General features: G+C 37.1%; 1 protein-coding gene across 1 annotated transcript in view; it reads left to right on the top strand.

The window, feature by feature from the left end:
* The window catches only part of ilrun (inflammation and lipid regulator with UBA-like and NBR1-like domains), a 98954-nt gene extending 84834 nt beyond the window's left edge, over positions 1–14120 (top strand). The window contains exon 5 of the mRNA XM_028797010.2: positions 11748–14120. Within this exon, the coding sequence (XP_028652843.1) occupies positions 11748–11783 (36 nt within the window). The 3' untranslated portion in view covers positions 11784–14120. The remainder of the gene's footprint in view (positions 1–11747) is intronic.
* The last annotated feature ends 876 nt before the right edge of the window (positions 14121–14996 follow it).

The following is a 14996-nucleotide window of genomic DNA, read 5'->3' as shown; positions in this document are numbered from 1 at the left end:
GATTCCTACTTTATTCTTCTGTGTTTCTTCCTTTTCGAACCTGATGAGCTGGCCACTACAATATTTTACAGATTTACATGTATTTTTGATATATTACTTATTTGTGCAATGTTCTGTAAAACTGGTTAACTTAAAGGGGAAGCTAATTTAGCAAATTATTCTGTTTTTCATTCAGTGGGTGCTAGTTTACCGTGAGTCACTGCCTAAAACATTCAGTCATTCCTTAATTCTTTCTGCAAAAAATGTTATGTAGTATAATTCAAAATTCCTAACAAAGATGACAGGTTAGTGACAACAGTCTTGTTACTGTATTAATTGTCTAGACTTTTATAGGTTAAGAGGTTCTTATGGTCAGTATTGTCGTATATACAGAGTAAACTGAAATTCCCATTCACATTTGCTGATCAACAAGTAACACATTGCCAATCTCCAGTAACACGATTAGTGAGTGGAGCATGCTTGTCCTGAAGCTTCTGTCTTCCTTATTCTAAATAACTACCTTACCTAGAAGTTACAATTAGGATAGAATGTGAAATTCAAGTGAAAGTTTTCACCACTATTATTTAGCTGTCCTGTTTGTATGTGTTTGGAGTAAACATTTGGTCATTTTTTGACTAGGGAATGCTTCAGATATTTCCATTTAAATTAATGGTTCTGTGTTTTTTTTTTGTGCATAAAATGCTAAATTATTAAATAATTGAAATTAATATTTAAATAAATATATGTATTACAGGCCATTGTCTTTATATATTATTAACAATATCTAACACTTAATTCAGTGTCAGTTTTGTCTAAATACCAGCATTAATTGCTAAATGCTACCCATTTCCTATTAAAATTATGCAGAGGCGGCCTAGGGCTGACCAACCCCATGTGGGGCTGGTTACATCAAACGCTGTTACCGGTATGTGTGGACTGTATAAACTTGTGTGCGAATTTAATAAAAATAATGTTAACGTACAGAGATTTTCTCATTACAGAATTCCACTAAACAAATTTGAAGAGTGAAGCAGTGCGTGGTGCACCAGGGAAACCAGGGAGTTAAACTGGTTTGGGCTTGGGTGGGATTTGGGAGTTGTCAGTTATTTACTTTGGAACTATCTTGGTACCAAGGTCTAAAAGCTGGTATCGATACCAAAGTTAAAACTTTACTAACAATGCAACACTATGGTACTGTAGATAAGAAATAGAACAGTAAAGTAAAACAAAAATTGACATATTGGTATTTCCTGCCTCACTTGTAAGATGGCTCACCCACTTTCCTTACTCTGCTGTCTACTGTTCACTTTATTCATACTCTTTTCAGGATACAGTATAGTTCATGGTTTTGTAATTTGTCATTCAATCATGAATGTAAAAAATCTTTACATTTTAAAACCCCCTCATCTCTCAGGATAGTACTGAGGTTGATTTAAGTTTAGGAATGTTTTGTTTTCATTTATCAGATGCTAAAACACGATACCTTGCCATGCGGGTTAATAGCTTTAGTTCTGTGGTTATATATTTTCATTTTTATAATGTAATTATGCTATGAACATTGATAATTGCAGTTTTGATGCAAAAAAATTTTTTTTTGAAAACACATTTTCATATTACTTCATATCACAGGACAACAGCTTCAAGTACAGCTTAACGGTGGTCTGAGTAAACCAGTCTAATTTTCTGTACTTCATTTTTAGAGTACATTGAGACATTAAACTGTAAATTTTAATAGCTGGAAAAATGTGTGTGTTCTAAAACCTTGACTGTTTTTTCAAAGACTTTCTTACTACCACTTGACCTGTCAAACACACAGTTTGAAGTCTTCACATTTGCAAGTGAGACTTGCTCATTTGGACCACTGTTAGGCTGTGCTTAAATCAGTTGTCTTGTGAGGCACCTAGCTAAACTGTTGAATCTTAGAAACCTGATTTGGCTGCGGTGGGTTGGCACCCTGCCCGGGATTGGTTCCTGCCTTGTGCCCTGTGTTGGCTGGGATTGGCTCCAGCGGACCCCAGTGACCCTGTGTTTGGACTCAGCAGGTTGGAAAATGGATGGATGGATGTAGCTTTTGGTCTGGCAATTCCACTCCTGTTCGTTTCCCCCAGATCCAAAGTTCCTTTTGCTGATTTAGGAAACTATACTCATTGACATGTAGGTGTTATTTGCAATTTCTCTACAGGAAAGAGCTAAACTTTTAATTGGTTATAGTAATCTGTCTGTCTTCCTTTGTTAATTGCCTTAATCACACTGTTATGATAGCAGTATACTTTTTCTTGCTGTGCAGTGTTGTCCAAAATGCATCAATGGGTGTCACAAAACACTGCTTTTATACAGACAAGGTTTTAAGTAATCCACGTAATTTAGGAGACCTGTAGGAATTATTTGCATCAACATTCAAGGCTTAATTAACTTCCATTGATGCACAGAAGCTGTAAGTTGTTAACTGATTAAATGTTCCCTGAAAAAGTCCTTTTTGTATATCTGTAAAAATTATCATTTTTTAACCATTCTCATTTCACCATTTACTGTTGTACCATTTCAGGTTATTCGCTGGACATGAACTTGAAATGAGGGTGTTCTAAAACTTTTGACCTCTAAAGCAGAGAAGGTGTTTTCTGTTTGTCTCTTTTTGAGACAGGTCTTGAAATTAATGTTTTTCTTTGTTTTCAGTTTCAATTGATTAAACAATTGCACACTTAGTGAGGCACTTCACTCAGTTCTGTACAGTATAGCTACTTATATTTAGACCATCTTCCACTGGGCTTGATAACGTTATGTTCATCCTGTGAAAGTAAATAGCTGTAAAATTGAACTGTGCGAGTGTCCAGAGATGCTCTTTGTGGTCAGTCCCTGTAGAATTATCAGGAATCTTACAGAGAAATCTGTAATTTACAAGCACAGCTCTACTATACTTTACATGTAGCTTGCAAGTAAACAAATGAATAAAGTCAATATTTATCTTTCTTATGTTTCTGTTGAACACTTCAGTAGATCTCTTGAAATATTTAAAATAACATTGAACTGTGATACAGATAGATGTCTAACCATGTCATGATTTAAGCCTGCAGCTTCTTCTTTTTTTAAATGTTTTACTCCATTCTGTATGTACGATTGTACAGAAACAATGCCAAACGGTACCTGTCAGTTGGTTGGCCTCCTACATGTGAAGTTCCAGTTTTAGGCCTATAAAGTAAACATTTTTTAAACCTTATACCATTCTGTTTACCCTTAAACTTAATTATATGTGTCTTAAAAAGAAAACAGAAAATTTTGGTTTCTAGTATATATGCCATTCATTTGAGAAATATCAAAGACATACAGACATGTCCAAATAAGCTAATTATTTTCTGTCATTAAATAGCATTTTAAACAATTTCTTTTTAGAATCCAGCACTAACTTTGCACCGTGTGAGTGAGCAATTAACTAGTGAAGGCGAAGGATTCCAGTTTTCTAAATATTACACTCCTACAGGATTTGATTGTTTAGTTTGATACAGATACTCATAGTATCTTTTCAGTAGATCGATTGCACTAGCTATAAGCTTCTTAGGATGTTCATTGTTTTGTAATTTTTCTGAGGTAGTTTGTGAACAAGCTAAACAGTAAATGATAGTGAATTAATGGGTTGTCACTGTGTGTGTTTTTGAGAATACGTTTTCAGAAATAACTTAAGTAGTCAGTAGATTTATGAAACACGTTATAAACGTTTAGGCAAATTGTAAATTTCCTTTCATGATACACTCCTGGTATGTCATGTTGGTAATCTGTTTTATCATTTATTCTTTATTTCTGTGTATATAGGACAATTTTCTATATACCATGAAATTAGTCATTTATCTTTTGGAATGTTTGCTTAAATACAGCAAAAGTTAGGTTAATGCTTGAGGTTTTTAGTATAGCACATTCAATTTCTTTTACTAATGTTTATGTCCTACATATGACATTTTTTTCTGCTATTTTAAATTATTTTAATAAAAAGTAAAGATTTTTTTATTTAGGAATGGTCGATTGTTTTGAATATTATCATTTCATGTATATTTAAAATTTGACATGCTTTTACTGCTTTTATGCATGTTGTACTTGCTAATGTATGGCACATTTTAGCCAAATATTAGGATAACTTCAAAGCCTAAAACTGTATTTATTTCCAGGTTTAATCCTGCAGTCAAAAAGCATTTTTCTGGTTAGTAAGTGATACCACAATTGCTTTAGAATAAGAATACCCTGATAATATGGCATCTATATTAGAATGGTACCTACCCTGTACTTGTGAGTGACTGTTTCTTTTGTAAAGAATGGATATATATCCTACAGATTTTACTTCTTTATTTGCTGTAGTTTTATGTACTCGTTGTTGCAAAACATATTTCTTGTTTTCATTTAAATACCATTAACAAACTGCATATATCAGTCACTTACAGTACAACTTAAATAAATTGTAAAATAAGCTCATCAGGGTAGATCCTTTTGTAGTATACTGTATTTTGTTTGTTTGCTATTTTGTATTTTACATTCTTAAATGTACAGTGGGGAAAATAAGTATTGAATGTGTCAACTCTTTCTCAGTAAATATATTTCTAACAGGGCTATTGACATGAAATTTTCACCAGATGTCGGTAACAACCCAAGTAGTCCACACATACAAAGAAATCAAAATAAATAAGTTAATAAATTATGTGTAATAAAATAGAACAACACAGGGAAAAAGTATTGAACACATGATGAAAAGATGGTGCAAAAAGGCATGGAAAGCCAAGAAACCAGCTGAAACCGTGTCAGTATTTAGAAAGCAATCCTTCCTCCTATCAGTGCAAATTAATATCAGCTGGTTTAGCCTATAAAAAGCTTTCTCATTACCAAGGTGTCACACAAGAAGCATCTCATGATGGGTAAAAGCAAAAAGCCCTCTCAACACCTTCACAACCTTATTGTTGCAAAATATACTGATGTCATTGGTTACAGAAGTATTTCTAAACTTCTGAATGTTCCAGCGAGCACCATTGGGGCCATAATCCGGAAGTGGAAAGAACGTCATTTCACCATAAACCGGCCACGACCAGGTGCTCCTCACTTGATTTTTGACAGAGGAGTCAAAATAATAATCAGAAGAGTTGTCCAAGAGCCAAGAACCACTCGTGGAGAGCTTCAGAAAGACTTGGAATTAGCAGGTACAGGTTGTTTCAAAGAAAACAATAAGTAATGCACTCAACTGTCATGTCCTGTATCCACGCTTACCACGCAAGTTTGCACTGCTGAAGATGAAGCATGTTGAAGCTCGTTTAAAGTTTGCTGCACAACATTTGGGCAAGCCAATGAAATACTGGGAGAATATAGTCTGGTCAGACGAGACCAAAATTGAACTGTTTGGATGTCATTGTACACACCATGTTTGGAGGAGAAATGGCACTGCACATCACCTGAAAAATACCATACCAACAGTGAAGTTTGGAGGTGGGAACATCATGGAAGGATGAATGGAGAAATGTACTGGGACATTCTTGATAAGAATCTGCTGCCATCTACCAGGATACTGGTAGAAACAAGGGTGGACATTTCAGCAAGACAATGATCCCAAACACACAGCCAAGGAAACTCTCAGTTGGTTTCAGAGAAAGAAAGTAAAGCTGCTTGAATGGCCCAGTCAATCACCTGACTTGGATCCAATTCAAAGCATGACCATGGGTTTGAGTATGTATACATGCATAAATGTTTTAGTGCTTCAGCAAGTGCCATTTTGATACTTTGTGCATGTTTCTAGTACCTATTTCAGCAGCTAAAATGCTGGTGGATGAAGTGAATTGTTTCTAATCACACAATGAGTATTGTTAACCTGAAATATAGCTGGTACCATTTAATTTCCATAATCACTCAATGAAATCTCTTGAAATCGTGAGAAAAAATGTTCCCCAATTTTGAGATACTTAGTAAATGACATACTGTGATGTAGCAGCACTGGCAATTCCTGGCTCTATTGTGGAAGATAACATTCTTAAACCCACTTAGCCCAATTAAGGTTTGTGGGGTCTAGGTGGGGGGCATTACTTTTCCCAGAACCTTTGGTTTCATGGCAAAAACAAATTTGGACAGGATTGAAATCACTAAATATAAAGAATTGTCAAAGCTATTGATCATTCTGCAGCTCAGTTACTTAAATCATCTTGCTTTTACTTGTTCTATCTTGTGTTGTTCAATGTATGCCTGATTATCTATATATATATATATATATATATATATATATATATATATATATATATATATATATATATATATATATATATATATATATATATATATATATATATAAAATTCACTAAGCCGGGAGACAAGTAGCCACCCATGGAAAGCACACCGGAAGGGGCGTGGATTCACTAAACCGCCGACAAGTAAGACGCCAATGGCGCACGCAGGAAGGAGCCACGCCCACCAACTCTTAGACCATTGGATACGACGAAAAAATCATAGAGCCACGCCCACCAACTCGGACGCGACGCCTCGGAAAACATGCCGTCATTTCTGTTTGTCTGTGCCACAGTCCACTTGCAGCTCTGAGCCACGTTGACTTTTCATTAGTCAACCTCAGTGGAACCTTGGTTCACACAGAGGCAGCGCCAGAGAGACAGAGGCACACACACACAGGCAACGCCAGAGAGATACAGAGGCACACACAGGCAGCACAAGAGAGAGCCGCGCAATCCTTTAAAACTGAAGTTAAAACACAATGAAGGAAGCAGTCTTTAAAAACCAATAAGCCCTGTGCCTCTTTTTCATTAGCATCTCACCTGCTTCAGGCCCTGCAACAGTCAAGACGCTCTCTCTGCAGCTGACCTTCTCTGTGCCTGACTCCACTACTGTCAGTCGCCTGATTAAAAATGGCCTTTTGAAGGGGAGCTATGGACCCGCTATACCACAGGAACACATTGCCTTCGAGCCTGCTCTCACTCACTCTAACGTACCGGCTTTCTCTCTCTCTCCTCACTCGCTCACACGCTACACAGGGGAGAAATGCCCGCAGCACGAGTCTACCCGGAAACCGTTTCGGCCACACTTCCACGCCCCTCGCTACACTGTGAGTGCGATGATTATTTATTTAAAAATGGGCTTTTGAAGGGGAGCTGTGGACCCGCTATACCACAGGATCACCTGTGACATTACCTTCACATTGTTTTCCTTTTATTTATTATCCTGTTGAGCAGATCAGACACCCAGACAAACAACACTGAATAATCAATAGCTACAACCACTTTGCCCGCCCCAACTCCTCACCTGAGTCAGTTTTGTCTGTGTTCAGCAGTGTTTCCCAAACTCAGTCCTGGTGAACCCCTATGGCTGCAGGGTTTTGTTCCAACCAGATTCCTAATCATTAATGCCGGTGAAACTCATCCGGGATAAGTCGGTTTTTCAAACGCAAACGTGTAGCACATTAGTCTAGCAGACTAGCTGGATGTAAAAATGTCATTGACGAGACTGTTGCTCTCAAACTTCGCAACATGGCTGTTGGCTTTGTTTGCCAACATTGGGATAATGTCGGCGACGTGGTCACTAACTGCAACAACTCACCACACAAGGACGTCCTGTCTCTCGAGGCATTCACACTGCCGGAAGACAACCATGGGATACGCAAAAAACAGCCATGTCAGTCAACGCAGATCAGACACCCAAGCAAACAACACTGAGTAATAAATAGCTGCAACTACTTTGCCCGCCCCCACTCCTCACCTGAGTCGGTTTCGTCTCTGTTCAGCAGTGTTTGCCAAACTCGGTCCTGGTGAACCCCTGTGGCTGCAGGGTTTTGTTCCAACCAGATTCCTAATCATTAATGCCGGTGAAACTCATCCGGGATAAGTTGGTTTTTCAAACGCAGCCGTGTAGCAGATTAATCTAGCAGGATGTAATAATCCGAGATGAATGCGCGCCCTCGCGCTGAGTGAAAAGCCAATATATATTAAGTCTACAAAACATGATCAGCAAGTCTTTGATAGGCTGCAACAAAATGATGAAAGAACAGGTGCATTTTTTTCACACAAGCTGAGTGGGTGGGTGTTAGTTAATTAATTAGCAACTCGAATGATTTCAAGATACAATATACACAAGAGGTAACACTGCAAAAGCGGCCCAAACCAGAAAAGACGGCTGGCAAAAAGTGGCTGACAAATTAAACGCGTGTGCATTGTACTTACTGAAAGCAGCGTTACAGATTTTGCAAATGTTAATTTTTTTCCCTCTGCTTAAAAAACATTGAAAAAGCGGCGCGGATTGGTTTGCAGCGTGTAAAACAGTTTGTTTGTCGCGGATAATTTGCTATCCACACAGGGAGGAACCGGGAAGTGAACCCACAATCTTCCACTGTCTCCTTACTGTAAAGCAGCCGTACTACTACAGGGCCACAAGGCAGTTAAAGAATGCACCAGGCCACATGTTCATTTTTTCCCCTGTGCTTAAAAGACATTAAAAAACTGTTTCTCAACTATGACTCCGGAACAACTCAGTACGCGAAAAGCGACCAGAATCGCAAACAACAATGAAAAGTCTATGTGACTCACAGGTAGTGATGGGCCGCTCGATACTCAGGTTTCGACACTGTGTCGAGCTTTCGAAGCACTGCAGATTTTAATACTTGATCGAATAATAACATCTGTGATTTAAGGATTTCACATTTTCTTTCTCAAATGTGCTTACCTATATCATGGCAAAGTACAGGGATAAACCTTTATTTTCTGTCTACTCCGTTTTAATTAAGACAGACCAAAGAAAACATTTAAGGCTATTAAATGTGATCTCAAGAAAAGATCAGGGTTAATTATAATACTAATAACAGGAGCGATTATAATGATACAGTGCAAAAGTAAATACTAATTGAAAGAGCCGGGAATGCATGAGGTGAGGTGTCTTATTTTGTTTAACTCTTGCTATCGTATAGTGCATTCTGTCTGTCGGCGTTAGTTATATTTATATTTTTTAGACATCACACACTACAAGCTGCTGACGAACCCTTCTCTTCGTTGTCAGTCTGTAGCTACGAAAAAATAAAAGCAGTACGACTTTTAACAGACGTCATTGAAGTGTATCATAAGTTTCTGTAACGTTAATGAAAATGGCCAGGAGGTGTCACGAGAGAGGTGAGTGTCAAATGCTTCGAAGCTTCGATACGATTTCCGACACAATTGCTTCAAACGTGTTGATGCTTCGTGAGGCTTCACTCCGCCCATCACTACTCACAGGTTACTGAACGAGAAATCAGCAGACTAGCATGATGGATGGGGCATAATGGGCGTCCTTCCCCTCTCCTCCGGATTTTTCAAATGTTAATTTTTTCCCTGTGCTTAAAAATCATTAAAAAAGCGGCCTGATTATGCGGCGTATGGTACGCCGCGGGTTGGCTAGTTTTTTATACTAGTGTATACTCATTTTTACTAGGTATGTGTCTTGAAGTATCTTGTAGTACAATGCTGTGAAAAAGTTTTTTCTTCTCTTCCGGATATCTATTTTTGTATATTTATTTTTGTCACAATTCATTACTTCAGATCTTTAGAGAAAATGTAAGATTAGATAAAGGGAACAAGAGTAAACATGTAACACCATTTTGAAGTTGCTACTTTATTTAAATAATAAAGTTCTTTAACACTTATATTACCTATGATAAGGCGTGATTGCCCCTTAGGTATTCACTCAAGCAGATAACCACAGTAAATTGATGAATCTCAACATATGCAGTATTGATGCTTACGATGAGCAATATTATGCCTTAATCTAAGGAAATTCCAGAAGAGATGAGGAAAAGTTGTGGAAACTTAGCACCCAATAGGTGGCAAAGCCATTTCTAAGGCTTTGGGACTCAGTGTCACAGTGACATTCATTACCTCTAATGGAGAATATTTGGAATAGTAATGAATCTTCCCAGGAAAGTCTAGCTGGCCTGCCAGAATTACCTGAAGGGGAAAGAGATTCATTTAAAAAGTCACAATGCATCCCAGAAGTGTATGTAAAGTAGTGCAGTCCTCTTTAGCCTCGGGTACAAGAAAAAAAAGTTTGAACAAAAATGAGATTCATGGAAGAGTAGCAAGGCAGATTCTTCTGCTAAGAGTAACACCCATTCTTTTCACACATTTGCAAAGAAACCCCCAGGTGATCTCTAAAGAATATTGTATGGACAGACTAGTCAAAGTAGAACCATGGACGACACCAGTCTCACTATGTCTGATGTAAAGCTAATAACAGCATTTGCAAATAAGAACATCATACAGTATCAACAATACAAAATGGGAGTGGCAGTGTGATGTTGTAGGTTGCCTGAGAATGTAGGTGACTTGGTCATTATTAAAGGAACCTTGAATTTTGCACTTTACAAGAATATTCTTAAGGAGAATATTTGATCATCTGTCCAAGACCTATAATGTATTATTTTCGTAATGTTTAAAAAAAAAAAAAAAAATTGCATGAAATTGCCATCCATACCAAACTGCTGACTGAGTTGATCACCTCACCCCACTTACTGGCCTCATGTCTACTGCCACTTCCAGATATGATCTGTAGCACCAAAATTTTGAAACAAAATGATGTCAAGTATTTGATTTTTACATTTAAAGAAAGTGTTCATGTGATGTACTGATGTGTGTCTGCTATAGTACCATTATTTGCTTCAACCTTAACACACTGTAGCTGGAATGAGAGCTCTGACACAAATAAAACTTGTGCCGTAACAGACATCAAACATCTGTGTGTAAGGACCTATAGCACTATAACAGAGAGAGAAGTCAAGTCAGCACTATTCACCAATGCCAAATTATGAAGCACTTTGTGTGTCAACACTCAAAATGCTATTTATTCTTTTTGCAGACAAATGATTGAAATATAATATGAATTTTACCTTAGCCTTTTTTTAACATCACTTGAAACCATTAATATAAACATACTTATATACACTTTGAAGATTTTGAATTTGAATAAAAGAAAAAAATATTTTAACTTGTGTTAAATTTTACAGGAAATCACACCTTTATATGGAAAAAGCATGGTGTGTTAAATATTATTTATTATCTTATTTGTTCGTATATTTACTATTCCAAAAAACAAACAATTCAACAGTACTCTTTTTACCTGTCCTGGAGCCCAGGCATGTGCAAAACCTCATTGAACATACAAATGCACTTCCAAGTAACTAGTGCTGAACATGCGGTCATAAATTGTATTATATAAATAAATAGCATGATTTCTGTGTTGACAGTCCATGTTCAATATGTACCATATGTATGTAGTGGTGTAACATCTTGTTGCGCAAAAAAATCTGAAATGTGAAGTTGTATTTCAGAAATTCAAAGTCATAAGGATGAGACGCTAAATAAAATTTATAAAATAATATGGTACAATTTTGATCAAGTAATTTTTAATTACTGATAATAAGGTAGCATTTGTTAAGTCAAAATATCACCATGATTTAATGAATGTACGGTCTACTACATTTTCATTCAGTTAGATCATCATATTGGAACATTTTAGTATAATCTTTGAAAGTATAGTCTGTTGTATTTGCGTAAAGTCCTTAAAGTTGTCCATGTTGATGCCTTTGAATCTGAATTGAGGGAGAGGAATTGCTTAAAGACATGCTTTCAGTCTGCTGTTTTCCTTCTCTGTTGAGAAAGTGGGAAGTGAATGAAAAACATACTTGTCTGGAAGTATAGATAAAAGTTTTGTTTTAACTGTGGTTTATATTTTCTTGGTACTTTAAGCATGTGAACTAATGAGTGATTTTCTTTCTTCTTTTGTTTTAGGGTATTCATGGCCCCTATCCTTTTGGACAGTCTTAAAACACGGGTAATTCTCTAAAAAATAAATAAACAAATAAAACTGAGGGGGGAGGGCAGACATGAAGACAAAGCCTGCCAAGTGAGGTGGAACTGGACTATCTAAGGGGGGGCTTGTTATAGTTGAAACTGATGCTTGGAAGACCTGCCCCTTCCTTCTCTTTCCACTTCCTGTGGCAATCAGCAGTGATAAGAAATAGAGGAAGAAGAAGAAAAACAACAAAGAAAAAATTCTAAAAATGGCAATTTGTTGTTTTTTTTCTCCCTTTCTCTCTTTTTCATTCCCCATTTTGATTCTGGTAACTACAGCAAATCCCATGTATGCATGTGTGAATGCTAAATTAAAGGAGTGCTATGATTTGTTTAAAAGAAGAAACTGAATTCACAAAGCTGTTGTGTGTATTGTTTGTTTTGGGGTCCTTTTTTTATGAAATGTTCCTGTCACAGTTGAGATTGAATGAGTGAGTGAAACAGAGTGAATGCTAAACAAAGAAAAGCCATTTACAAAATTATTTTGCCTAATGAGAGACTGTAGATTTTGAGTAGATGTTGCTGTCTTGTTTTGTATTTTCTATATACTTGTTTCTTGGACAGTGTATATGTTTTTAGCCACATCCTTTATATCCCTCCCTGTAATTTTAAAGCCAAAATTGTTAAATTACAGATATTTTATTTTTCCAATAAAGTATCCTTTCCACAATTATCAAGCTGCTCATTAATCATGCGTGGACTTTGCATCGCATGATCAGTGCTGCGTTGTATTTTTGATGCCTTCTGAGATGTAGTATTAAGAGGATGCAGTTGGGCAGAAATAATGCATATTGTTCATTACAGTACAGCCGTTTAGTGTTAATTTTCAATAAGGGTTAATACTGAGCTCCAAGACACTAATCATGAAGGGGCAATTCATCGTTATGTCATCCTGATATGCAGTGAATTATGAAGATCACTGACAGTCCCTCAAAGATATGCTTAAAAGCATAGAGAAATTGCATAGACCAACAGATCTACTACAAAAGTGTGTATTCCCATTTTATGTGAGTGTATGTGATAATATTTTGATTCTGCTTCTGTGTTGGGTCAAATACATAGTCCTTTCACAGTTTTGGAAGACAACTTTAATGCCTCATTCAGTGCATGTTTTGGGAAATTTGGCACTGCATTTAAGTATAAAAAAAAAAAAAAAAAAGATGACCAGTGTCACGGTGTCCCAAAATAACTCACAGGTTTGCACCATATCTGTCCTAATAACTTTTTTTTTGTTATTGCTTTTATTCACTGTCACCCTCTTCGGAAGATATGCTTGAAATTTCTTTGTGCCTCATTTTACCAGATAATCTGTTTGCCTCTGCTACCAGAGGGGCAAGTCAAGAGGTCCATTTCATTCTTTGGCAATGATAACTTGATTTGCTACAGCTCATTCAGGCTGTTGTGTCATTCCATTTAAAAGCCAGAGCCAAGATGCAAGCCACTTCCTGACTTGTATCATTTGGGAAGCTATTCTAATTTTTAATAGAATATTGAATGTGCCTTGTTAGTAAGCTTAGAATCTTTAGGTTTTTGGTACAGACATGCACTGATTATCTCACTAAAGGATTTGTGAAGCTGTGAATTGCTGTTCACCTGCACTGCATTTTTGCTGACAATCTTTCTCTTGATACATCAGTTGTTTTCTCACAGCACAGGAAAGTTCAGGATATTTCTTCCCGATTTGTTTTAGGAAGGCTTTTTTGTATATATTTTCCTAGTTTCTTTAAGCTTTGAAATAATTTAACTAATTTTCCATCACTGCCAGTCTCTTTGCTTTCTTTTTCCATCAATGAAGTGAAGCATTCTTAACTTTAGTCCATCTGTATTATCTGGGAACACTGTCACTGCCATTTGGGGGAGTGGGGTGAGAGGTTTTTTTTTTTTCTTTTTTAAATAAAGTTTATTTTGTTTCTGCCTCATAGTAGCCATGTGTTAAGGTGGCTGTATCAAATAAAAACTGACACTGACTATGTAGCCTTTGGGACATTCATATGTTATCAGTACTAAAAATGCCTTAGCCTAAGTTGTCTTTTCACCTTCTTTACAGATGTTCATGAGATGCTCTTTTCTCTAGCATGTAGGAGCAAGTCATAATTTAATATGGTTTGTTATTCTGAGGTGGCCAAGAGCTAGAGAACATTGACGCTTCACACATGTGGCACAATACAGTGGTGTGAAAAACTATTTGCCCCCTTCCTGATTTCTTATTCTTTTGCATGTTTGTCACACAAAATGTTTCTGATCATCAAACACATTTAACCATTAGTCAAATATAACACAAGTAAACACAAAATGCAGTTTTTAAATAATGGTTTTTATTATTTAGGGAGAAAAAAAATCCAAACCTACATGGCCCTGTGTGAAAAAGTAATTGCCCCCTTGTTAAAAAATAACCTAACTGTGGTGTATCACACCTGAGTTCAATTTCTGTAGCCACCCCAGGCCTGATTACTGCCACACCTGTTTTAATCAAGAAATCACTTAAATAGGAGCTGCCTGACACAGAGAAGTAGACCAAAAGCACCTCAAAAGCTAGACATCATGCCAAGATCCAAAGAAATTCAGGAACAAATGAGAACAGAAGTAATTGAGATCTATCAGTCTGGTAAAGGTTATAAAGCCATTTCTAAAGCTTTGGGACTCCAGCGAACCACAGTGAGAGCCATTATCCACAAATGGCAAAAACATGGAACAGTGGTGAACCTTCCCAGGAGTGGCCGGCCGACCAAAATTACCCCAAGAGCGCAGAGACGACTCATCCGAGAGGTCACAAAAGACCCCAGGACAACGTCTAAAGAACTGCAGGCCTCACTTGCCTCAATTAAGGTCAGTGTTCACGACTCCACCATAAGAAATAGACTGGGCAAAAAACGGCCTGCATGGCAGATTTCCAAGACGCAAACTCCTGTTAAGCAAAAAGAACATTAGGGCTCGTCTCAATTTTGCTAAGAAACATCTCAATGATTGCCAAGACTTTTGGGAAAATACCTTGTGGACTGATGAGACAAAAGTTGAACTTTTTGGAAGGCAAATGTCCCGTTACATCTGGCGTAAAAGGAACACAGCATTTCAGAAAAAGAACATCATACCAACAGTAAAATATGGTGGTGGTAGTGTGATGGTCTGGGGTTGTTTTGCTGCTTCAGGACCTGGAAGGCTTGCTGTGATAGATAGAACCATGAATTC

The sequence above is a fragment of the Erpetoichthys calabaricus genome, chromosome 3, assembly GCF_900747795.2.
Source record: "Erpetoichthys calabaricus chromosome 3, fErpCal1.3, whole genome shotgun sequence".
NCBI classification, from domain to species: Eukaryota; Metazoa; Chordata; class Cladistia; order Polypteriformes; family Polypteridae; genus Erpetoichthys; species Erpetoichthys calabaricus.
This window is presented reverse-complemented; position numbering and strand designations above follow the sequence as displayed.